Raw genomic sequence first — 24,931 nt, 5'->3', positions numbered from 1 at the left:
GCTTTGAGGAGATCAGCTGACCCACCCGGTCCCCGCCCCTTCCGTGTTTCTCCTCGGCTCCCTGATAGCCCGCCCCTATCCCTCCCCCCACAAACGCATCCCCCCGCAACCCCAGGAGTCAAAATGGACGCTGGGCAGTTGGGAGCGAGTCGGGTCTTCGGTAGTGTGAGAAGATGCGTGGCGAGCTTAGCGTGAATTCTGGGCCCCGTCAATGTTAGAGGCAGCAAAAGTTCGCGAAGCAGAAGGAAGGGGAACCTTTCGTGCGGCTCCTACGCCAAGAGGCGCGCCTGAAACTATGTCCAAGGCCCGCCCTCGGCTGCCAGGCGCAATGCCTCAGCCCCGCCCTTTTTGCACAGCCACGGAGCGCCGGAGAGCTCACTGCCGGAGGGGGGCGCCGCGGGGCCGAGGGTGCTTGTTCCGCCCGAGGCAAGGGGACGGAACCGTCAGGGCCGCCGCGCTTCCTACCGGAACCTAGAGCCCCAACGCCGCAGGACCCGTCCCTTGGGCTTAAGCCTGCACATGGCGGCGCGTGGATGCCAGAAGTCCAGGCGCAGCCCCCTACCAACCCGGAATGGGGAGACGGCAGGAGCACTGGGAGACCCGTACGCGCAGGTGCGTAGTGAAGAAAGCCCAAAGCAACGGGTCCCAACGTTCCCTCCGGCCTAGCCGTCCCATGCAGCGCCAAGGCCGCTCCCTGGAATGGTGGTGGCAGGGCCAAGAAAAGGCAGCCACCTTCTTCTCAAAAAGGGCTTCCTCCCTCTGGGCCTTCAAGGGCTCCTCCTGTGCTCAGCGCGCGAAAAAGCCTTTCTGAGGCTCCCCACAACTGCCTTCCCTGACTTTTCACTCCTTTTTATATATTTATTTATTTAATTATATATATTTATTTATATATGTTTATATATATTTATATAAATATTTACATATTTATTTATATTTATACTTATTTACTTATATATTTATATTTATTTATTATATATATATTTGTTTATTTACTTATTTTTTTTACTTATTTACTTATATATTTATTTTTTTATTTTTTTACTTATATTTACTTATATATTTATATATTTACTTATATATTTATATTTATTTATTATATATATTTGTTTATTTATATTTATATGTATGTATGTATGTCTTGTATGGAAGGGTTTTCTGCATGTTGTGTCCCCTAATGTGATGTGAATCAGAGGGACCAGGTTTGAATCCCACCTCTCACTCTCTTACTCTCTAGAGTGTGGCATGATTAACTTTGCCTCTACATTCTGAAAAAAATTGAGTTTATACTAATTAATCTCTTAAACCCCTTCCAGTTATCGCTCGGTCTCAGATTCTACAATCACAGCCAGTTTGATTTATGTTCCATGAGTGGCCCCAAGAATAGAAAAGCAAAATTTGTCAACCTTCCTCAAGCTGCAGGAAATAAATAAGGAAAACAAATTTTGGGAATATAAAAATATTTTAAAGATGTTATTTTTAAGTGTAGAAAGTGCCATACGCAACCTTTTTTTTTTTATTACAATTATGTTTTAAGCGTAGGAGAACTGTTTATAAACCAAAAAAAAAAAAGTCAACTTTTGGGAAGAAACTAAGGGGGGAATTACTTTTTAGAATTTAAAGTTTTTTGTTTGGTTGGGTTTTTGATCCAGATTTTTCTGTCTATAAAGGGAATGAGAAAGAGTCTCTCTAGCTCATCATTACAGATAAGTATGCAATATCAATTAACTCTCTATGACCAAGATTGAGCAACAGAAAAATCCAATCCCACTATCTTAATGACCTGCAAAAAAAAAAAAAAGAAAGAACTCTTGAGTAGTTAATTTAGTGGACAAATCAGTTGGGTAAAAAGTATGACTTGAAAAATAGATTTGCTTGCAAATCATAAACTTTGAAACAAAACACAATTAGAAGAATTTATAGAGAAATATTTCCCTTCTTCTATAAATTCTTCTAATGGTGTTTTTTATTTGTGTCTAATTGATAGAGAAGAGAAATACTCTAGGCATAACTAGTCGAGTGGACTCTTGGCAGTCTGGTGGATGCCATGGATTCCCCCAGGTAATGTTTTAAAATTTATAGATTACATGCAATTACAAGTGAAGTCATTTATATTGCCACAGTTAAAAATTTTTTTAAAAAATACAAATTGTGAACCCCTTCCCCCCCCAAAAAAAAAATCTAAGGACCATGGACCCCAGGTTAATTACCCCTGAACCAAAGATCAACATTTATTGAGTATGTTTTGTGTCAAGAATTATTCTAGGTAAAGTTGGAAGATGTGACCATACTACATGGAATGTAAAAAAAAAAAAAAAAAAAAAAATGCTTGCTGAATAGCATCTAAATTGTACAAATTAACTTTAAAATAACTTTTAACCAATACATCAAAAATGGAGGGGGAAACAATTAGTACTTTTAATTCAACTTTTATTTCTAGTCCTCAAAAAAATAGAAATGTAATAAATATATATTCTCCAAAGCAAATGAGTATTACAAAACTTTTCCCACTCACTTCTCTGGGTAGATGCAGATCAAAATGATCAGAAGACCCTAGGGTACATGAAAGTGATTCCAAGGTTTTCTTGAATAGAATCATACTGTAATTTGGCAAACTTGAAACCAGAAATGTTCTAAGAATCTTAAAACATTTCTGGTCCAGAACTATAAACTCTGGACTAAGTTAAAATTGTACTGGCCTACAAGTCTCCTAATAAAAAACAATTACTTTTATAGAGGAACATACCAGTTAAAAGATCTAACTAAATTATTTTTGTCAAGTCATGTAGGGAACAAAATTTTCTGCCTTTGTGCCCCATCCTAAGTTAAGGATTATCTTTCTCGTTTTTCCTATAAATAATAGCATTCTCTTCATTGCATTCTAAGTAGTAACTGGAAATATGCAGGAGTAGTCATTGATATTTTTGTTTATCACTTCTCTCTTCTGGAAAAGTTAACTGGGTCACACAAAAATAATTAGAACAATTCTTTACTAATAAAAGAATTTATTGCATTCTAGGAAGAATGTAATTTATCTCTTGGAAAAAATGTAATGCTTCAGAAAGCAGGCAAATTGATCATCCTGGTAAGTGCCAGGGCTGTGAAAAGGCAAATTAGGGATAATCTTCATTTGTTTAATGATAAGACACTAGAGAAAACAAAAATATTGACACCATTGAGATAAAGTAGTTTTCAAGAACCATGCTTTGGGATATATAAGACTTTAGGAATTTAGATTTAGAACTTTAAGGACATCAAGTGAAACTCCATTTTTTACAGATGAGGAAATCAAGGCACAGCTTGGTTCAGTGACTTGCCCGAGTGACAAACCTAACAAGTGTTGGGTGAGATGTGAACCCAGATCTTCATGACTCCTAAGTCCAGGCCTTATCTTCTACACCACTTAATGCAAATAGAAAATAAAAATAGAGAAAAATCACCAGCTTTCATATTCAATTTGTTGCCAAGGTCTGTTAATTTCACCTTTACAAGATCTTTCCTAAGCACCCCCTTTCCCCTCTGACATAGCTACCACTCATCATCTCATCATCAGGAGTCCACCTGCCTCTGTTTTTGTCCACTACAATCCATTCTCCATTCATCTGCCAAAGTGATTTTCCAAAACTGCAGGTCCAACTATGTCATTCTGCTACTTTGTCAACAACTATGATTCTCTGTCACTTCCAAGATCAAGTACAAAATTCTGGTATTCAAAACTTTTTCATAGCCCTCTGCTTTCATATTCTTCTCTGGGTAGTGTCTTGCAACTAAACATTAAAATTGTTAAAAATCCTTTGATGAGTGATTTTTTTGGGTGGTGAGATCCTCCAAATTCTACAATTTGGGGAAGATGTGCTGGTTGCATCCAGTCTCATAACACTGCAGAAATTCCTGTAATAGCAAAGAGAAGAGATTGCATGGACAGACAGAATGATGTACTGATATCACTAGATCAGTGGTTCTCAAACTTTATTCTCAGGACCTAGTTACACTCTTAAAATTTATTGAAGTTCCCAAAAAACTTGGTTTATATGGGCTATATCTATTAACATTCACCAAAATATAACTGGAAACATTTTGAAACATGTAATCATTAAAAATTATGATAATATGCTGACATAACTTTTCCAAATTAGAATCAGAGAGCACTGTTATACATATTTTTACAAATCTCTTTAATGAGTAGCTAAATGGAAGATATCAGTATTCCCATACATGCTTCTACAGTCTGTTGTGACATGTTGTTTTGGTTGAAATATATGAAAAAAATCCAGCAACACATAGAAAGTAATTGGAAAAGGGAGGAGAATTTGATAAGCAAATAACAAATTAGTATTATTATGAACATAGTTTTATCTTGAGAATTTCCTGGAAGAAGTCCTTGTCCTTAGACAATGAAAGAGTCTCTAAGATTCTTGAGGACCACACCTTGAGAATGGTCTAGATCTAGATTTTCAAGAAAAAGTGAAGAAGTCAACCAGAGCCACCTCTTTGGGGACTTAATTTACTGGTACACTTCACCTATTATTGATTAGTCTACAAAAATCAGATATGGCAGAATTCAATAAATCTAAATTGAGAAAGGCAGAAGTGAGAAAAATTCATTATCTTGTTCTGTTTATTGAACAGAAGCAAGCAATTGTAATGAAATCTTTCCTGTCAATATTTACTGTACATTTCACAAACTTTACCTTCTTAATTTAATTCTTTTTGATCTTTAAGTTGCAAAGACTTTTGATGAAGCTTTAAGATTGTGATGCCCTTTTCAATACCAGAATGAAAAAAAAAAACAAAAAAACTATTGACTCTGAAAGAAGGCATTGCTTTATTTCACCTTCACATTTTTTATGCTTTTTTTCACCTGTCTGGTTAGTTTTGGTCCTGATGGCATAAAAAGAGCTTGCACTTTGATGAAAGAAGAGTCTGAGTAGGAATTCAGTCAATTTAGTTACAGGGAAAAATGCAAAGTTGTAACAAGACCTAGGCAAGCTATAAAATGCAGTTAATCAGAATGTTTTGGGGTTTTTTGCATGATTTTAATTCTTAATATGCAGAGTTTATAAAAAGTTCAAAAATCTGACATAAAAAAGAGAAAAAATGAAAAGCACTCTAGAATATTGGGTATACTCCTGTGGCAAACTTAGGCAAGGATAAGTCACACAACACAGATGTGATGAATGTTAGGATTTTTACTATTCAACTTGAAATATGGAAAATACTGCCAGATATTGTGTTAGGTGCTTGGGGTACAAAGATAGAAACAAATTTCTGTGGTCAAGAAACTTATTAGGAAAAACATGAATAATCATAACATTGAAATAAAAGGGAAAGAATATTGTCATAGAATCAATGGCATTGAGTATGAATCCTGTCTTTGATTCACTTATTGTTCCTTTAGTGCTTTTGGTCTCAGTTTTCTCATCTATAAAAATAGGGGAGTTGGACTATATGGTCATATAGGAATATATAGGTCATATCATAAGAATGATTCCTTTCAGCTCCAAATCTGCAGGATCTTATACAAAATACATGATCATATTCAGGAAGGGGCAAGAGGCCACTGTCAAAGTGGAAATGGAATAAGCCTTTTGTAGAAAGTAGCACTTGACCTGAAATCTTATTCTGATCATACAACAGAAAACCCTGTTTTTTTGTTTTTGTTTTTTTAATAAAGCTTTTTCATTTTCAAAACATATGTATGGATCACTTGACAACATTGACTCTTCCATTGCTTTGTGTTTCAGATTTTCTCCTCCTTCTCCCACCCCCTCCCCTAGATGGCAAGCAAATAAATATATATTAAACATGTTAAAATATATGTTAAATCCAATATGTATGAACATATTTATTCAATTCTCTTGCTGCACAAGAAAAATCAGATTAAAAAAAAAGAAAATGAGTAAGAAAACAAAATGTGAGTGAACAACAAAGAGTGAGAATGTTAAGTTGTGATCCAAGTTCAGTTCCCACAGTACTCTCTCTGGGTATAGATGGTTCTCTTCATCACAAGATCATTGGAAATGGCATCAATCATCTCATTGTTGGAAAGAGTCATGTTCATCAGAATTAATTGGTCTTATAACATTGATGTCATGTACAATGATTTAGTTCTGCTCATTTCACTTAGCATCAGTTCATGTAAGTCTCTCCAGACCTCTCGAAAATCATCCTGCTGATCATTTCTTATAGAACCATAATATTCCATAACATTCATATACCACAACTTATTCAGCCGTCCTCCAACTGATAGGCATCCACCCAGTTTCCAATTTCTTGCTACTATGAAAAGGGCTGCCACAAACAGTCCCTTTTTCTCCTTTATAATAACTTTGAAACTCTGGGTTTTTGAAGGCTAAGTGATCTTTGTCATAATCATCATAGTAATGGCTATCATTTTTATAGTTTTAAAGAGTTTGCAAATTTCTTTTGATAAGGCAAGTCCCTTGATGTTCTCTGAACCCCAATCTAGCTAATTCCAGAAATATGCTTTCCTATTTCGAGGTGATGCTCAGTTTAAAAAACAAAGTATGATATGTGCAAAGGTGGGGTATGACAGCACAATTAAGGAATCAGGCCTCCAAACTTTTAAGGTCACTTTCCATCCCTACCTTTTGGTTGGTCAAAATTTCAAGAGGACTAAATGATCTCTATTCAAAGGCATTCATTCATTGAACAAGCATTTTATTAAGCACCATTTCAGTAGCGAATAGAGACCAAAATAGAGGGAGAAATAAAGACATCATTCTTTTACCAGATCAAGTTGCCCAGGCTTTTATGACATTAATGTGTATTTCACATATTTAACGTAAAAATATTGCATATTTAACATGTGGACGTTTATTATGTATTATATGCAAACATATAGCGTGGCCATACACAGAATGTAGTTTGTGCACACACATATACACATGCGTGTGCGCTTAACAGGTGTCTGTCTGTACATGAGATCTACCCCACTCCGGAGTTATCCCGGGACTAGGGAGCCCTATCTCCTTGCCGCCCAAGGGCACTTGCTGGGAGTCACCCGCAGCGCCTGCACATCCCGCGGGCCCGGGGCGACGCTGCGGGAGGCAGAAGGCGGCGACAGCAGAAGCTCCCGCAGCTGACCCTGCCCTAGGCTCTGAGAGCTGCGCCGCCTCGGCTCGGAATCGCCCAGTGCCTCCCTTTCCTCCTCTGCAGATCCGGGCTGCCTAATCTTTCCTGCCCCTCCTTCCAGTATCGTCGCGCCAGACGCGAAACCCCCGGGCGACTAGGTTTGGGAGGGGCCGAAAGAAGAAAGGCCGCTTCTCGCGCTGGAGCGAAACGGGAACGGCGCTTCGGCCCCGGCTCTTCCCACAACACCCAGCCCCGCAGGCTTGCCCTCCCTTTTTGCCCTTTTCCAAAATGGCGGTAGCGACGACGACGACGACGACAGGTCCCGGAAGCTCCGCCCCGCCCCTCCTCTTAGCGCCACCGAATTCACTACCGCCCCCTCCCCAGCTCGCGCTCGGGGGTCAGAGGCGACGCCGTCGGCGCGTCCGTTTCCCGCCATAGTGTAGAGGAAGGCGGGGGGGAGTGGGAGGTCGGAGGGGCTAGCGGTGCTTCCGCCTCGCAGTCGCCGAAGTTGCTGCTGCATGCAGCGAGGCGAGCTCGAGGCCGAGCAGTGACGCTGTGGCCACTGCGGCTTGCCTGCCGTGGGTGTGGGCAAAAGAGGGAGCGGCCGGGGTTTGGGGGCTGGACCCCGAAGGGAGAGGAGCAGAGAGGAGGAGGAGGGAGCCGCCGCCGCCCCCCCGGGAGGGAGGAGGGCCGGGCGATTGTCTGCTCCGTCCCGCTGCCGCCGCCTGAGAGCCCCGTTCGGGGTAGCCTGGTCCGCGCGACCCTCGGCAAGATGCCGTGCGGGGACGACTGGCTCAACCATCCGCTCGGCGTCGTGCAGGGCTTCTTCGGTGAGTGGGGGCGCGGGGAACGCGGGTCCTGGCACGCTCCGCCGCGGGGTCGCGTCGCGGGGACCCACGGCTGTCTCGGGGAAGCCTCTCGTGCCCGAGTGGGCGAGAGGCGCGCTCCCCGCAAACCGGCGGGCACCCGGAGAACGGCGGGCTGGGGCCGAGGCCGCGCGCGTGGGCGCCCAAGGAGGGACTGCTCCCGGGGCCCAACTTGTGCCCTCCCGGGGCCGGGGTGCGCGGGGGAAACTTTCTGCCCACGGACCTCTCCGTCCGCGGGCACGGTCCTCGGCGGCGCGGCCGCGCAGCCCGGGAACCTCGCTGGAGCCGGACCCCGGGACCCCGGGCGCGGCGGCTGCGCGTCCCGAGGCGGCCCGGGGCTCGTGCCGCCTCCGACGCCGCGAAGGGGAAAGGGAAACCACTCCGCTCCGAGCGCCGTGACCCCAGGGGGGTCTTCCAAGCGAAGAACCGGACCGCGGGCCGTTGCACGGGGGAGGAATCCGAGGCAGGCGTAGGGGACTCGTCCAGGGGCGCGGCCGCAAAAGGGGGCCTGCCTGACCCGGGCCTCGTTTGCCAGTCTGCAGGGACGCTACTGGCCGCGCGGCCCTAAGCGGGTGCTTCTTCCCCAGCCCCGGGGGGCGTCTTAGCGTCGGCCTCGCGGGCTGTTCCTGAGCCGAGGCGGGTTATCGGCGAAGCAGCCCATGCCTGTCCGCCGTGGCCGAGCTCGCCTGTCGGGCGGCCCGAGTCCGGAGCAGAAGCGAGTGGGAAGTGAATTCTAGAAATTGTCAACTGGCAGACTGGCCGCGCATTTACTGGCGACTTGCGGACAACTCGTTTTCCCAGCGCCGGCCACGGGGACGCTTAGCAAACGAAGTCTCCAGAGCAAGGACAGCGGCAGGAAGTCTTTTTTAAAACTGACCAAGTTAAAATGTAGTGTGTGAGACCCTTCATTGAAGAAACTTGGAGTCTTCCATTCGTTAGGTCTCCAGCGGCGTCGTTCTAACAAAGAAGTGTAATAGTGGATATTCTTAATGTTGAGCCCCAAGTAATTAAAGCAAAAGTTAACAGAGACCTATCTTCAGCGTGCTGTTAATTAGAGAAGAAAATATGTGCTGCGTTTTAGGATTTCCACCAAAAATGATTCTTTTTTTAAATGCCTTCCTTATACAAAACACAGTATTCCCAAGGTTCTGATCAATTGAAGTTTGTTACTGTATGCCAAGGATTTGGTCAAATCAGGTTTCCTTTGTTACATAGAAACGTGCCTTTTCTCATAGCACAGAAAGCGGACACTGTTTATATTTGGTATCTGCATCAGCTTTATAACAGGGTTCAACAATGTGATTAAAATTCCGTGGGCTATTTAGGTTATAATCGTCATTAATAATGTAGTACCCATGTTAGTTGGCCTTGTTAGATCAATAAGAAATCTTAATTCTTTTTTGGTATATTTTGCATTTAACACTATTGAAGGAATTCAGTTTTACAATTTCTTGTCCTACCATGATAAAATACTGTTTCAGGAATAGATGTTTATCATAATAAATAATGTGACATGAGAATAGTTGGGTATATTTCTAGTTAGTCTCTGGACAGGAGAAAATTATTTTTACTTCCATATATACCAATATTGATAAATGCTTGAAAATAGAGTGACTGTCTTTTTACTCTTGAAATAATGACTTATAGTCACAGAGAGAAATACTGAATAAAAAATTGACAACCAATATGGGAAATTTTTCTGGACCTTAGCCTGTAGTTGCATCATTGTAGTAAACTATGTCTGCAACTTTTAAAAAGTTAGATGCTGGAATTTTCCCATGGGTTGCAGACTAAATGTTTATCAGAGGATGTTCCTAAACTTTTACCAAGTCTTTCCAATTCAAGACTTGTCTGTTGTTGTCGAATGTTATATCTGCACATTGCTGTGTTTAATCTAGAAGAACCTAGTATCAAGGTTCTGACAGACCCTAGATGCAAGAACTCTCCCAGACAAACATTGACTCTGACCCTAATCCAAGTCATAACCCCTAGATTACCCCAGGAACTCTCTTAAGATCACTAAATTGCAAAATAATAACTCATTTATTATTGATCTACATTGGTAGAGTCAATTTTTTTCCTCACTAAATGTCCTCCACTTCTATGACATCACAGGTCTGTCTCTCTACCCCCATTTTCAATGATTGAATTTATGTTTAAGTAGAGATTTGGGTTTGTATTTGCCAGATGAAGTGCTTAATCGCTTATTTAAATATTTTCTTTAGACTTTAAAACAGTTATTGTCAGTATTGTATAATCTAGATTGAAGAGGGTATCTAAAGTTAGGAAACCCCTTCCACTCATACCAGGTTTAGCTCTTCCAGTTCTCAGCACAGTTGAGTGAATTATTGCCTGTGTCCACATTTCTTTTGAGCCTCTCTGAAACTAGCCAGATTTATCCTCAGGTGACAGTCACAAAATCTGCCATGATTTGAACTTGCTCACAAAATTCTTCAAGAACCCAGGGTCACTGCCAGGAACTAAATGATCTGGTTTTTATTTACACTGTGAGATAGAAAATAAATGTTGTAAGCAACCTTCTTTGATAAAACCTAGCCATATCTTTAGAGAGCTCTAAAAAATTACTTAAATTTTCTTGTATGTAGTTCTGAAATAAACTGGGATGGTGTCATTCCTCTCCTGAGAAATGTTCACTTGCTACTACCCATGGGCTAAAAGATTGTCCAAACTTCCAGCCACCTACCACACAGTGTCCTCCAAAATCTTGTCTTGGCCTGATTTTCTAATGCTCTCTCATTTTCTGTAACTCCATATCCTTTCTGTCTTTTGAGACAGCTTATTTCCTTCATGTACCTCCCCTGTTGCTCTTTTCTAGCAAACATTTAATTTGTTTGTGTGCAGGCCCCTGTAGACACCGAGCAAAAGGAAAGCAACAGCCTTCCCTAAAGAAATTTTCAAGTGCCTGCTGCTAATGTATTCCTGCTTGCATGCTCCCTTTACACATACTAATAAGGCACATACTGTTTGTAGTGGTTATTTAAAGGAGTGTGCTCTTTTTTGGTACCTTTTCATTGTTCACTTAACCTGCTTTGTATGTAGGAAGCTCCTGAGATAGAGAGTCCTTGCCTCTGAGATTGGGGACAGTGCTGTGCATTTTATTGAAAAGTGTGAGCTTTAAAAAAAAAAAAGTAAAATGTCCTGCATAATGGCTTCATATGGAAGAAAAGACTGATTCTTTGAGCTAGTTTCTATAAGTTAAGGGACTTGTACTCTGTGCTAACCACTGGAGTACCTGTAAAAGGGGATTGTCTTTATCCTTAAGGAGCTTACTTTCTAAAGGGGAATGGTAGCATAACAGATACTAAGTTAATGCCTTCCCCACCCTTTCCAGGAGCAATGGTTGTTTTTACTTTTTTAATTAATAAACTTTTACTTTCTTTCCTTCTTACTATCCCAACCAAAAAAACAAAGCCTTTGAAACATGTATGTAACATAAGTATATAACTAAGCAAAATAAATTCCCATATTAATCCTGTCCAAAAAAATCTGCATCTTGAAACTGTCACCTCTGTTTGAGGAAGTGAGTAGCTAGAATTCATCATTGGTCTTCTGGAATCACAATTGGTCAAACAGTGGTAGTAGTGTACATCTGGTTGCTTTAGTGATGGGCAGTGGGCAGAGGCAGAGGGCTAGGCTGGTTATGTGTAGTAAAGTCACAAGAGTCAGCACTGCCCTGGAGAGCTGAAGGTGTGATTGAATACTGCATATAAAATATTTCTGATGGTATCTCCTACTGTGCCATTCTCCCTATATCAAAAATGCTTACATGACCAACATTATTTTTACCTTCTCCATCAGCTATTAAATAATAATTTAATAGAGTGCTATAGCTTCTTAGAGCAGTAAGGTATATTAAAATCCACTAATCTGATTCTATCATTTTACAGATAAAACAAGGATAGTATAAAAGCCTAAAGTCCTACAAGCTTGTAAGTGGCAGATCTGGGACTTTGATCTTAAGGTCTTCAGACTTCCAAATAGTATATCTGCAACTTAAAAAGTTAGATGCTGGACTACTGACCTATGGCATTTTATAATTTACATAGTACTTATTTCACATTAGTTCTATGAGGTAGCATAGGCATTGACCAATTTTGTAGATGACGGAACTGAAGTTGAAAAGTTAACTATAATTGGCCTGTTGTGTTCACAGGTAGTAAGTAAATAATTGTTGAATCTGTATATATGTCTGGCTTTAACTTTTGTTTTAAGTTATTTTTTCAATCTTGTTGAGGTATCATTGTTGAATGATGTTCTTCATTATATTAAGCCCAAAAGTTTTGTGAAATTTCACTGTCTGGTTCAACATATGTTTGATTCAGTGGAGTCCAAAGAGTATAGGATTAATTATTTAGAGCTAGAATGAACTTCAGATATTCTAGGCCAAACCACACATGCGGTAGATGAGGAAACTGGGGTTAAGGGACTTGCCTAAGATTACACAGTGCCAAAAATTGAATCCTAACTACAAATAAAAGGCTCTTTCTACTGTGCTATGCTATATCCCATGCTTCTTGTTCCAAGTTCAATACTTCTACTTTTCAACTTTATTCTTACTTCTTTCTATGTCAAAATACCCCAATTCACCAAAAAACAAAACCCTTTAATCTTTTAAAATTAGGAATTTAGCTGGGTTCCAGTTCTGTTGAGATGCTGAGTCATTGCTTTAGTTTGTTCATCTTGCAAGATGAAACAGTTTCTTATTTTCAACTCCAAAATTCCGTGGTGAATTAAAATATCCCAGAGTTAAAAGATAAAATGGAGATGAGTTGCTAAAAGTGTGCTACCTTGTTTTCATCTTTTATTTGAGGACACTTTTCACTTTAATCAAAGCTCTCAGCAGAGATTAAATATTTTTGTTATCTCTAGGTCCTAGAGAGTAAAAATGTAATAGTCATTCTCATGTTTACATAAAAATGCCATCTGTTGTTACAGATCATGGTCATGTAGAAATTATTCATTTAAAAATATTCTTTGTAACTGTCAACAAATCATTGTTATTCTGCATCCATTTAGGCAGAATTGAAAAAATAACTGTTAAACTGATAAAGTATTTCAGTTTATGCTACACAGCATTTTTGCTCATAGTTAATATAGAAAAATAATTTCAATAAATGGAAGTCTAACAATTTTAATTTCATAGAGAACTGGATCAAATGATTGTAGAAACATAGTTCATATTAAGAAGTTGTATACTGGGGCTGCTGAGTGGTGCAGTGGATAGAGCACCAGCCCTGAAATCAGGAGGAGTTGAATTCAAATATGACCTCAGACACGCAGCTGTGTGATCCTGAGCAAGTCACTTAACCCCAATTGCCTCAGCAAAAAAAACAAAGAAGTTATATACTGCTCTACCTTGTATTCCTGTTTCACTTACATAAGTAGTTTATACAACCATGCTCCAGTGGGGCAGGTTTTATCGATGAGGATATTCCTTCCAAGGTTTTAGATCACTGAATGTCCAGGTCCTGTGAACATAGCTGGAAGATTCTCTCCCTCTCCTCCTTTCCCCCCATATGCTGGGAGCCTTTGCCTTCCCTTGATCTGAGAAGTGTACCAGTGGCTCTCAGGAGTAATTCATCTATGTGTCCTTACTGGGTGGCCAGCCCATCATTCTTGAAGAGGATCCTGAAATGATGCTATGACATGGAAGTGATTTCAGTGATAGGGAGATCTGAGCAAGGTCACCTGCCTCAGTTTCCCCTCCAGAGCCATCTGGGCCCAGTGGCCAGATCTAGATCAGAATTATTAAAGGTGGCCCTAGAGGAAATGAGAGACCTTGGTTCTTTTAAGCTAAGATCCTCCACAGGAGTCAGGTGGACTGAGACAGCACCTATTCACTGTGATTAAGGCTAGGTGGCAATTGAGGCAAAGAATCTCTTCTTTGGCCCAATCTCAAAAATCTAAATAAATAAACAGACAATGAATCTGGGAGGGGAAGACTCTGAGTTTCAGGCCCAAGCAGAGATGATTGCTATTTACATTCCATCTGAGTCCATCAGGATCCTGACAATGATCAAATGGGGCTTGGCCTAGGACCTATTCCTGGACAATTAGAATCAGATTGGTTTTGGTTTAAGGCCTGATCCTTAAGAAAGAAATCAAGACAGTAAATTCCAAAATAGCTTGGGAGGGTTCAGAGGTGGAAAAAAAAGAAAAAAAAGTGCTTTTAAGAGCATCTCTAGGCAAGGGTGTATATCCTGTGTGACAGGGAGGAGGAATGGCAAGCTTTGTGGTATAGTTTCTCCTTAATTCTTTTTGTCATGCTTGCACAGCCCACTCACACTCATAGCATTGCATACCTTTGCTGGAAGCTGGCAGTGGAATGTGCCGAGTGGCTGTGTTAACTCGGGCAGTTCACTTAACCTTACTTTCCTCTGTGAAGTGTGTGAGAGTTACATGCTTTCAGAGAATTGTTATGAGGAAAACACAGTAAAGATAGATGTGAGCTATTCCAAATTATATTTTAAGCTGCTATTTAATAACACTTGCATTTACCAATTATTTCAAAGTTTACAGAGCTGACAACTCATTGCCCTCTTTGGTAAATGGTTGGAATTAGGTTTGTGTTGTTCTTTTTAAAAAAATGTTTTCTTTATATTCTGCATTTTACCCCTCACCTGAGCAATGACTATTTGACAAGTATATAAAGGACTAGTTTTGATTCTTAGCAACTTAATGGCATAAATCAACTAAATAAAGCCCCAAGTTATTGTATTGTTGTTTTAAAAAGGTGAATTTTCCCCTTTCAGCCCAAAATGGATTAAATTCTGACTGGGAGAAGAAAGTAACTGAATATTTCAAAGAAAAGCTAAAAGAAAGTAATGCTACTAAATGGGTAAGATTAACGATTTTTTGTTTCTAATTTTTTTAAATTTAATCTTATTTTGGAGTCAAGTTAATGTCCCTAACTTGTATTTTTTTCAGTAACTAGTAGGTTAAGATGCTATTGTGATGGCTTCAAGAGATGCTATATCTCAGTGCCTATAGATGGCAGTAGTTGACAAGCTGTCGTTTAATATTTAGTATAGAAAAATGCTACATTGCTATTGTCACAGATAGTATAGTATCTTGATTTGATTGGAATTTATATCTACATTATTTGTAAAGTAGAGCTCTACAGAGCAGATCTTATTTCTCTTGAAGAGAGCATATATTTATATATGAACTTTTTTTTAAAAAAAAAAAGCTTTTTTATTTTCAAAATACATGCAAAAATAGTTTTCAACATTTATCCTTGCAAAACCTTATATTCCAGATTTTTCTCCCTTCCCTACCCATTCTCCCTCCCCTAGACAGTAAGTAATCAGATATATGTTAAATATGTGCAATTCTTATACAGTGAGCTTTTAAGGAAATGTGAAAATCTTTTGATGATTTTATTGTATTGGTTATTGGGATAATTCAGTTGACAGTTGAGACTTGGAAGGAATCCTTTTGCCATGTGAAATTTTGGCTGATAATGGTATCCATAATAATTGACATATAACTGTTTTGTTTTACCTCATAAAATGTAAGCTCCTTGAGATCAGACTATTTCATTTTTGTGTTTGTATTCCCAATAGGTATTCACAGTGCATAGAATGAAATGTATTAGGCACATGATAAATATTTGTTAAATCTGGAGATGTGTCTAATTTTACTTTTGTTTTAAAATTATTTTTCTTCCCATTAAGGTACCATCATTGAATGATGTTCCTCTTCATTATCTGAAACCCAATAGTTTTGTGAAATTTCGCTGCATGGTTCAGGATATGTTTGATCCTGAGTTTTACATGGGAGTCTATGAAACCGTTGATCCAAATACAAAAGCACGGGTATGTATTGCTACTTTAAAGTTTAGTCACAGAATAAGGAAAACCTGTAGAGGCAGCCAGGTGAATTAGTGAACAATAGCAGGTTTAGAGTCAGGAAGATCTGAATTCAAATTTGCCCTCAGGCACTTTCTAGCTTCATGATCTGGGGCTGTCACCTAACTTCAGTTTGCCTAAATTCACTGGAGAACAAAATGACAAACCCCTCCAGTATCTTTGGCAAGAAAACCCATGCACAGAATAGATGTGCTCTGGTCCATGGGTCATGAAGAGTTGTTTGTGATAGAATAAGAAAAACTAGAGGCAGGAATGCACTGTATACTGCTTTTTTTCTCTGCCAAGTTAAGAGGGTTTGGTATGAGTTGGCAAGGGGAGTTGGGTTGTATATTTTTATAAGGATTTTCAAAGACTTCTTAGGAATCACTTTGGAAGGATCCCAACTCACAAACTTTAAGAAGCCAGAAACTTAATATCTGGTAAATGAATTCTGTTAATTTAACTAAAATACATTTTATTGATGTCTTGGAAATACTAGTAATTTTCCAGTGTGCCTTCCTATTCCTACCCCTTCTCCATTGAATCTTCCTTGTGACAAAAAATCTGCCATCTCTGAGAAACATATCTTTATGTGATTTCATAATTATTCGACTCTTAGTTGATAAATTGATAAAGTTAAAATATTGTAGCAATAATATTATGGAGAAACCTTTGCTTTTATATTGGATATTTGGAGATATTGGACACCAAGATTATGATTTTAAGCTTTGATTTGGCCATAAAGTTAATACTAAATTCCTACAGGTAATGATGCTTTAGATAATGGGTTGTACAGTTTATCAAGTAGATTTTTAGTAACTAGCTGTCGTATTTGATGGGTTTTGGTGAAGAAGCATCTGAAGAAGACTTCAGAGTCCCTGAATATATAAACTTAAAGCATTTCAGAGCTGCTTACAATTTTGATATCTAAATTTTGTCATTCTGTTGTAGCAGTTCTGATTCTTGAGTTGTAAAAATCTATAATTTGTTTTGATTGAATGTTGAATCAGTTTGTTGTTGTTGTTCACAGGTTTTACATTTTGGAAAATACAGAGACATAGCAGAATGTGGGGTATGTGTTGCAGCTTAAAATATTTTTTAAAAAACAAGACTTTTAAATCAGAACTTGTTACAGTTCTCTTTTTATTGGTAACTTTTGTTTTTATATCACATAAATTTCCAAATATAATTGTCCTTTTTTTCCTCAGTGATCTATCCCCTGTAATAAAAAATGCAGAAAGATGGGGGAAAGTCAAATCTGTCAAACTAACACTACCCACATAGTCATTACTTCTGTATATTTTCTCATCTCTTCTCAAGGTTCAAGCTTATTTATAATACACAGCTTTCAGTTTTGTTGTTCTTTCCATTTACATTATAGTCATTGTTTTTATTTTCCTTATTCTGTTTACTTCAATCTATATCAGTTCCTTTACATTTTCCTGTTTCTTGAATTCTTTATATTTATCATTTCTTATGACTCAGTAATATTTGCCTATATTCTTGAACCATAATTTGTTTAGCCATTCTCCAATTAATGGGTTCCCTAGTTTGTTCTTTGCTACCAAAAAAATTATGTTGCTATAAATATTTTGTATTGTACAAGAATTTTCTGGTTTTGATCCCCTTAGAAGAGTATATGCTGGAGTTTATGACTCTTCTTGAACTTGATACTGAAATTTTTTTTTCTTTAAGTACACGAATGATAAGCTTTTATTTTGTTTCATATATCTGAGAAAAATAGTAGATATTTATCTCCCTCAGTTGTCACTTGTATTATAACTGCCTGGCATGTCTTTTTTTTTTTTTTTTTAAATAACATACAGGGAGTTTATAATAAATATTTTAATTAGTGTTTTCCACACACTTGAAATTTTGGTTTTAATTAGCATATTTAATCATTGGCTACTTTAAAAATAGAAATTTGTCACTTCCTTACTAATATACTTGCATGAGATTTGCATTTTACAAACTTGCTTATCTGCACACCTCAGTAATCATTTTATTCCCTATATTTTTCTCCTCAAGGGAACAGATGATTCTCTTAATAGACTAAATTAGCCTCTTTAGTAATAAAAAAATTGCAGGATGGGGGTGGAAAAGGGAGAAAGTTTTACTTTCTAACCAATAGAGAGACAGAATACTGAATATAGTGATGGTTGAAAGGTAAAGCCATGTGTAATAAGCTTATTTTCTAAAAAGCCGAAAATCACATGGGAGTTGTTAATGACCTGTGTATGTGTGTGTGTGTATACACATACACATACACATACTTATTTCGTGGAATTCAGAATCCAAGTATATATACCTAGATTCTGAATTCCGTAAAGTTTTTTTTTTTTTTCTGATTATGCATATTTAGGCAAAAGACATACACAGGACTAAATGAAAACGCTAAAGTGTCATTATTTTTAGATTTGTTACTGAAGAAGTTTGGAATTTATTTCTGGTATAAGAGAGATCATGTGCCTATTAAATACACATTAAATTATTGAGAAAACATAACTTCCAAAGTCTAATCTTTTTCTTTTTAGAACTTTTAAAAAAATCTTGGGATTGATAGTATTTTACATATTGATCCATTAATCTATGTTGATAACATTTGTGGGGAAAAGTTCCATCTGTTAACATTTTAACATAATATTGAATGGTGCATCATTATATCTGATCCAACTAGTGTGTTACCTCCTCCAGGTAAATTATTAATTTGATTTTGAAATAATTTTTCTGGAAAAGAGAACATATTAGCTAAGTATCTGGAAAACTTATCTTTAATTAAATAGGGATTAAACTGGTGTTGTTCCAGAGAATACAAATAAAATTGAAGAGGTTTTATATCACGAAATCAAAGAACTTCTTTGGATAAATTTTTTTTCCCTATTACTTACATTTCTTAAAGTATCTTTATAACCTTTTTACCTCTCAGAGTTATCTTTTATAATAGAGAATTTTTAAAAGGGGATGGGAAAGTTTAGCAAAACATGTTAATATGTTGAAAATGTCTCATATTTTGTACATTATTTGACATCTGCATTCCCCCTCTTTGTTTCAAAGAATGTGGAAGAGAAAAATGCCTTATCTCTTATTTGGGGTCAAGTTTGGTTTTAATTCTGCAGTATTGTTTTGATTCTTATGTTGTTTTTTCCATTTATGTTTTGAAGATCATTGGGCATATTGTTTACTTTATTCTGCTTATTCAAGGAAGAACTTAACAGTCAGAGATATCTAAAAATGGAATAGGCTGTCTTGTGATTTAGTGAGCTTACCGGACATTCAAAATATTCAAGTGGAAATGGAAGAGATCCCTGTATTGGACAGTTAGGTTATCTCTAAAAATGCATTTTATGGTTATGTCTAGATTTTTTGGATCTCTCTATTTGTCTTTCCCAGGAAGTGCAATGGAACTATGCCCCTAATGGTTATACGTTTTACTTAATTACAGGGGTCTATATTTTTCTTTATAAAAGTAATAATAAAGATAGATTGTAAATATTTAACTTATCATTGCAGGAAGAATTGATTATTGGTTTATTGATTTTTATAGTCTTGGGCAAGGTATATCATGGGGATGGGGAAATGTTCAGATTACAACATAATTTACAATGTTTCCCTCTTTATTTTGCTTGACCAATTATTTATTTTTAATGGAATGCTTATTATAATTCTATTTCATTTCCATGGAAAGTACACATCATTCTGTAGATTATCAAAATGTAGTTGAGTTTTCTAAAAATAAAATTTTAATAATATCACTTATTTTTAATATCTTCATTTCCCAATGTTTCCCTTTTTCATCCCCTTTCCAGGTTGAAGTTTAAGTCTAATTTTAATATGTTCATTATTTCATCTCTTATGCTGCTTTTTATTACAGCCTCAACAAGAAGTTGATTTGAACTCTGCCCAGACCACTACTTTGGAACGACAGACTTTCTATTGTGTCCCAGTGCCAGGAGAATCAGCATGGGTAAAAGAAATATCCTTTTTCTGTTCTTGGGTAATCTAGGCTTCAACTTGGTGCTTCACTGAACCTCTGTGAGGCTGTTTTCTCATCTATAAATGGAGGAAAGGAGCATATGAGGGAGAATGTTATGTTTTTTGTTGTTGTAGGGTTGTGGGGGTTTTTTGGGGTTTTTTTTTTTGTTGTTGTTGTTGTTGTTTTTGGAATTATTTTATTTTATTGGCTTGTTCTATGCATGAGCATGTCTCCAGATATTTAGATCTCTCTGTCTCTATGTATGTCTTTCTCTCTTTCTCTTTTTTGCACTTCATGGTATTTAATTTTTTTCCCCAATTACATAGAAAGGTAGTTTTCAGCATTCATTTTTGTAAGATTTTGTATCCCCAAATTTTTTCCCCTCCCTAAGACAACAAGCAATCTGAAATAGGTTTTTTTACATGTACAGTTATGTTAAAACATTTCTACATTAGTAATGTTGTGAAAGAAGAATCAGAATAAAAGGAAACCATGAAAAAGAAAGAAAAACCCTAAAAATACATGAAAATAGTATGCTTCAATCTGTATTCGTATTTCATGTTCTTTCTCTAAATGTGGATAGCATTTTTCATCATTAGTCTTTAAGATCGCTGTATTGCTGTGAAGAGCTGGGTCTATCGTACAGTGTTGCTGTTACTGTACAGTAACTTGTGTATACTTACCCTGGTTCTTTTCACTTCAATCAGCATCAACTCATGTAAATCTTTACAGGTTTTTCTGAAATCCACCTGTTCATCATTTCTCATAAAATAATAGTATTCTATTTCATTCATGTACCACAACTTGTTCAGCCATTCTGTTGTTGGGGCAACTCCTCAATTTCTGTTCTTTGCTACCACAAAAAACTGCTATAAACATTTTTGCACATATGAGTCCTTTTCCCCTTTTAATGTCTCGTTGGATTATAGACCTAGTAGTGCTATTGCTAGATCAAAGGGTTTGCATAGTTTTATGTCTTTGGGCACAGTTCCAAATTGTTCTCCAGAGTGTTTGGATCAGTTCACAAATCCGCTGACAATGCATTAATGTTCAAATGTTCCCATATCTCCAACACTTATCATTTTTCTTTTCTATCACATTGGTCATTCTGATAGATGTGAGGTGATACCTCAGAGTTTTAATTTGGAAAATGATTATATTTGTACTATCAACCTCACAAGGATGTAAAGAAATACTTTTGTGAACATTATATTGTATTGTTCCTAACAGTTTCAGAAACTTGGGGGAAAGGAAAGATATATTTATTAATAGTTTACCCAAGTAATTTGAAAGATCAACATATAACTTTCATTCCACTGAATACTTAATTAAGTGGATTTCATTCCACTTACCAATCACAAATGAATAGATTTTGAAACTTAGCTTTATTTCTGTAAGGTTTTTTTTTTTCCTATATTTTCACATGTATCGTAATTTTTTTTAATGTTCCTTTCTCAATCTTTTTTTTTTCCTTTTTAATTTTATTTTCCCTAGCTACATGTAAAACACTTTATTTTTAAAACTTATGTGTCTTAACTTTTAACAAAAACTAAACATAAAATTATTTGAGACTTTTCTCTGATGTAAACAAATTTTCTTGTTTTTACTTTGACTAATGTAAATGCATAGATCACTAGATCTTAAAGTTCTAATCTTTTAAAACATTGAGAACAAGGAGAGAATGGTTTTCCACTATTGTGAAGATGTAGTGTGATTTCATATGCAAATCAGGGTTCCAGGATGATCTACATTGTAATGCTTGGGTAATCCCTGGATCATTCATTAGGACTAGATCTTATTTCTGATACTAGCTATAGGACTGCTTAGCTTCTCTGAATAGTAACAGTAATTGCCAGGGTTATTGGGTTTAAAACCTTGAAATTAGAACATCAGTGAGCAGTTCCTAAAATGCAAGCTGTCATTTATTAATAAGTCATTTTACTTATATGGGTTAACTGTTAAATGAAAATATGCTAAATGAACTTTAAGGTCTCTTTCTACTCTAAAATTTTAATCTGTACTATTTTTGTAATTATTGTCACTATTTTTGGGGAAGAAAAATTACATATAGGGTCCCAGAAAATGTAACTAGTATCAAATGCATGGAAGTTATGGCTTGATTTTGGGTTTAATGTAAGAAAACATTTCCTAACAGTCAGTACAGTCCAAATTTGAAAAGTACTACCAAAGGATATAGCAGACTCCTCAATCACTAGAGTAGCAGTAGGGCTGGATAATCACTTATTTAAGAATATTGGGTGAACTAGGTGAGGTCTCTTCCAGCTCTGAGATCCTATGATTTTCCCTCACTCCCAAACCAGGACCCCAGAACTTTGGGGTCTACAGTACTTTAGGAAACTATATTATTACCCTGCTACTGTCCCATTGGGATTCTCAGGCCTGGCCACCCATCTAAACACTAAATCTTCCTGTGTAGTTTGTTTTTCCTTATTAAACTGGAACTTGTTGAGAATAAGAACCATCTTGCTTTTCTATTTTTAACCAAAGAGCTTGATATAGTTTTGATATTAATTTAACAGTTTTGATATTTGATAGTAAGCACTTAGTGAATTGTTTTTTAGTCATTTCTTTATTAGAAAAAAAGTTGCTTTCCCTATTCTTCAGCTTTATAGTTATGCCTAATTTTAATTGTAAGATAGGTAGAGAGAAATCTCACTAATGAATTAAAGATTATTGAAGTATTGAAATCATGGTAACAGCTTCTTGGTAAATTTTAGGAATGGTGAGTCATGGTGTAACTTCTAAAAATTCTCATATGTGAAATTAAAGAATATGTCATCATTGATAATAAATACTAAATAAATAATAAAGTATCCTGAAAGAAATTTGTGAAAGCAATAACATAGTAGAATGGGTCTTATTAATCTATTAAACTAACATACAAGCTGGTAATCTTTAAGGAGCTGTTAAAAAGCAATACTTTTGATTTTAAAATCTATGTGGTGGTTTCCTTAATTTTGTATTTTACTCATATGTTAGTGCGAGTCAAGCTCGGGTTAGCCCCTCAACTTCCTACACTCCAAGTCGTCACAAGAGAAGTTACGAAGATGATGAAGATATGGACCTTCATCCATCTAAACAGAAAGATCAACATACAGGTTTAAGACATACAGGTAATATAATAGTATTCTCTAATAAGTTTAAAACTGGACTAACTTCAAGAGTATCGATCACTGGTTAGAATGTTGCACACCTGTAATTCCCTGCCACTGGTGAACTGAGGCTGTTGAAGCGCTTGAGTTTGGAAATTCTGAGCTGTACTAAGCTAATACTGATCACTTTTCTGCACTAATTCTGGCCTCAGGGAGCAGGGGGCAGAGCTGCCACGTCCCTAATGCCAGGGAAACCAGCCCCAGGCAGAAACTGAGCTTGTCAAAGCTTTGTAACATTTTGTCCATTGGATCTCATTTGAGGTGAAAATACTTATAGCCTGAGCAAGATTGGGAGATTCATTTATGCCTCTTCTTTATAGCCTCCCACCACCCAAAAGATGTTTATCAAGCTTAAGTAGATTGTTGTATCAGAACTATTAATAGGTATAAACAGATTTTATCTCTTGATAACAAGAGGTTACCTGGTAGCATTACTTATAATAATTCTTAAACTGACAAATCTATTTTAGCTGGCCTACAGGTATGAAAGTTCCTGAGTTGTGTTAGACTGAAAATAAAATGTCTTTCCTCAGCTCATATGGCCTTCACTTTCAGCTTATCTTCTTTAGTGCTTTTAGAGTACCTAAAAGCTATTTCCTTGTTCTTGAAACATGCTTGCTTTGTGGTATAAAGCCATGTATTTTTCTTAAATCGCCCAAGAAAAAAGTATGTATTTCAATTATTAGCTTCGTTTGCTCCCCAAATTTGAAGAATAATCAAACAAATATTTATGGTCAGATTTACTATGCAAGCAATATAATGCAAGGCAAAAGAAATTAAAATGTAATTTTTTTTCCTTAAAAATTTTTTTGTCATGTTACTAGTTTGTACCAAACTAATAAATTTGCATGTTATGAGAACTTGAAATTTTAAACAACTTTTTGACTTTTTAAAAAGATGAATCATTATTGGTTAATTTTTTGAAGGCAAAATGGGTACTTTTCATCTCTTTATTTTACATGTAGTATACCTTTGTCCCTGTTTCTTCTCCCATTTTCTTATGAAAATGATTTTCATAAAAGGTAGCAGAAAAAGGAAGTGGAATTATTATTTTAATTAGTTCATTAATACCTTTAACAGTAGAAAAGGAAGAAAGATTAAAAGTTAATTCAGAGAAGGGGTTCAGAATACAATAGCAATCATTTGGCAGTATAGCTTTAAAAATTTTTGCAATATACATGTCAGTAGTCATTCAGCTGAGATAATGTGAAGGTTTTAATGTAAAAAGGTCATTTCTTGAGTAGATGTCAGACACAATTCTGAAAAATTGGTTTCCTAAAAGGAAGATTTAACAGTTTTACATTTGTTTGTAGAAATAAACCTATTTAATTGGAAGATAATTTATGCTTGGTAAAATGCCTAGTACATAGTAAATGAATTTTTATTATTTATTTACTTTTTCTAGTATTTTATTTTTTGAAATACATGTAAAGATAGTTTTCAACTTTCATTTTTCTAAAACTGTGTATCCTAAATTTTTGTCTTTCTTATCTTCTCCCTCCCTAAGATAGCAAGCAATCTGATATAAATTAAATATGTGCAATCCTAATGTTTGTTAATTGATTGATAATTTCTTGCCAGTGTCTAGAAAGTAAAAGACATATTTTGTTATTAGAGAATAAAATAACTTCAAGGAAATACTTTTAAAACAAATGAATTGTTTTGCTTTTAGATGTATTTTATTTCTTTTACTGTAAAACATTCTTCATCATAGCTCTTCTTTTTTTAGCACTTGTTTCATAAAATGTTTGTGCCCCATTTTCTTGTTATTTGTACAGTTTGTTAGGAGAAAAATTTTAATTTATCCTATTTTGCAAATTAATTTTTTATTGTCTTCCTCATATGTTTTGCAAAAGCCTTTATTAGCTTGTATTATTCCCTGAAAAATTAACCACTTAAGTTTTGTCCAGTGAGAAGCATCATTAGTCTGATAAGGAATCAGACTGATAAGGTTGT

The 24,931-nt window shown here is 36.8% G+C and overlaps 1 protein-coding gene and 1 long non-coding RNA gene across 2 annotated transcripts in view; both read left to right on the top strand.

Annotated features, from left to right (window-relative positions):
- Positions 1 to 28: 28 nt before the first annotated feature.
- On the top strand, positions 29 to 4,950 carry LOC116421902. Its single transcript, XR_004232493.1, has 2 exons — positions 29 to 612; positions 1,985 to 4,950. It is a non-coding gene; the product is annotated as an uncharacterized LOC116421902 (long non-coding RNA).
- A 2,770-nt stretch (positions 4,951 to 7,720) lies between these two features.
- The window catches only part of MCMBP (minichromosome maintenance complex binding protein), a 30,193-nt gene continuing 12,982 nt past the window's right edge, over positions 7,721 to 24,931 (top strand). The window contains exons 1-6 of the mRNA XM_003755319.4: positions 7,721 to 7,922; positions 14,732 to 14,817; positions 15,656 to 15,796; positions 16,860 to 16,901; positions 19,701 to 19,802; positions 22,792 to 22,936. Of these exons, the coding sequence (XP_003755367.1) occupies positions 7,865 to 7,922; positions 14,732 to 14,817; positions 15,656 to 15,796; positions 16,860 to 16,901; positions 19,701 to 19,802; positions 22,792 to 22,936 (574 nt within the window). The 5' untranslated portion in view covers positions 7,721 to 7,864. The remainder of the gene's footprint in view (positions 7,923 to 14,731; positions 14,818 to 15,655; positions 15,797 to 16,859; positions 16,902 to 19,700; positions 19,803 to 22,791; positions 22,937 to 24,931) is intronic.

Source organism: Sarcophilus harrisii, chromosome 2 (assembly GCF_902635505.1).
Source record: "Sarcophilus harrisii chromosome 2, mSarHar1.11, whole genome shotgun sequence".
NCBI classification, from domain to species: Eukaryota; Metazoa; Chordata; class Mammalia; order Dasyuromorphia; family Dasyuridae; genus Sarcophilus; species Sarcophilus harrisii.
This window is presented reverse-complemented; position numbering and strand designations above follow the sequence as displayed.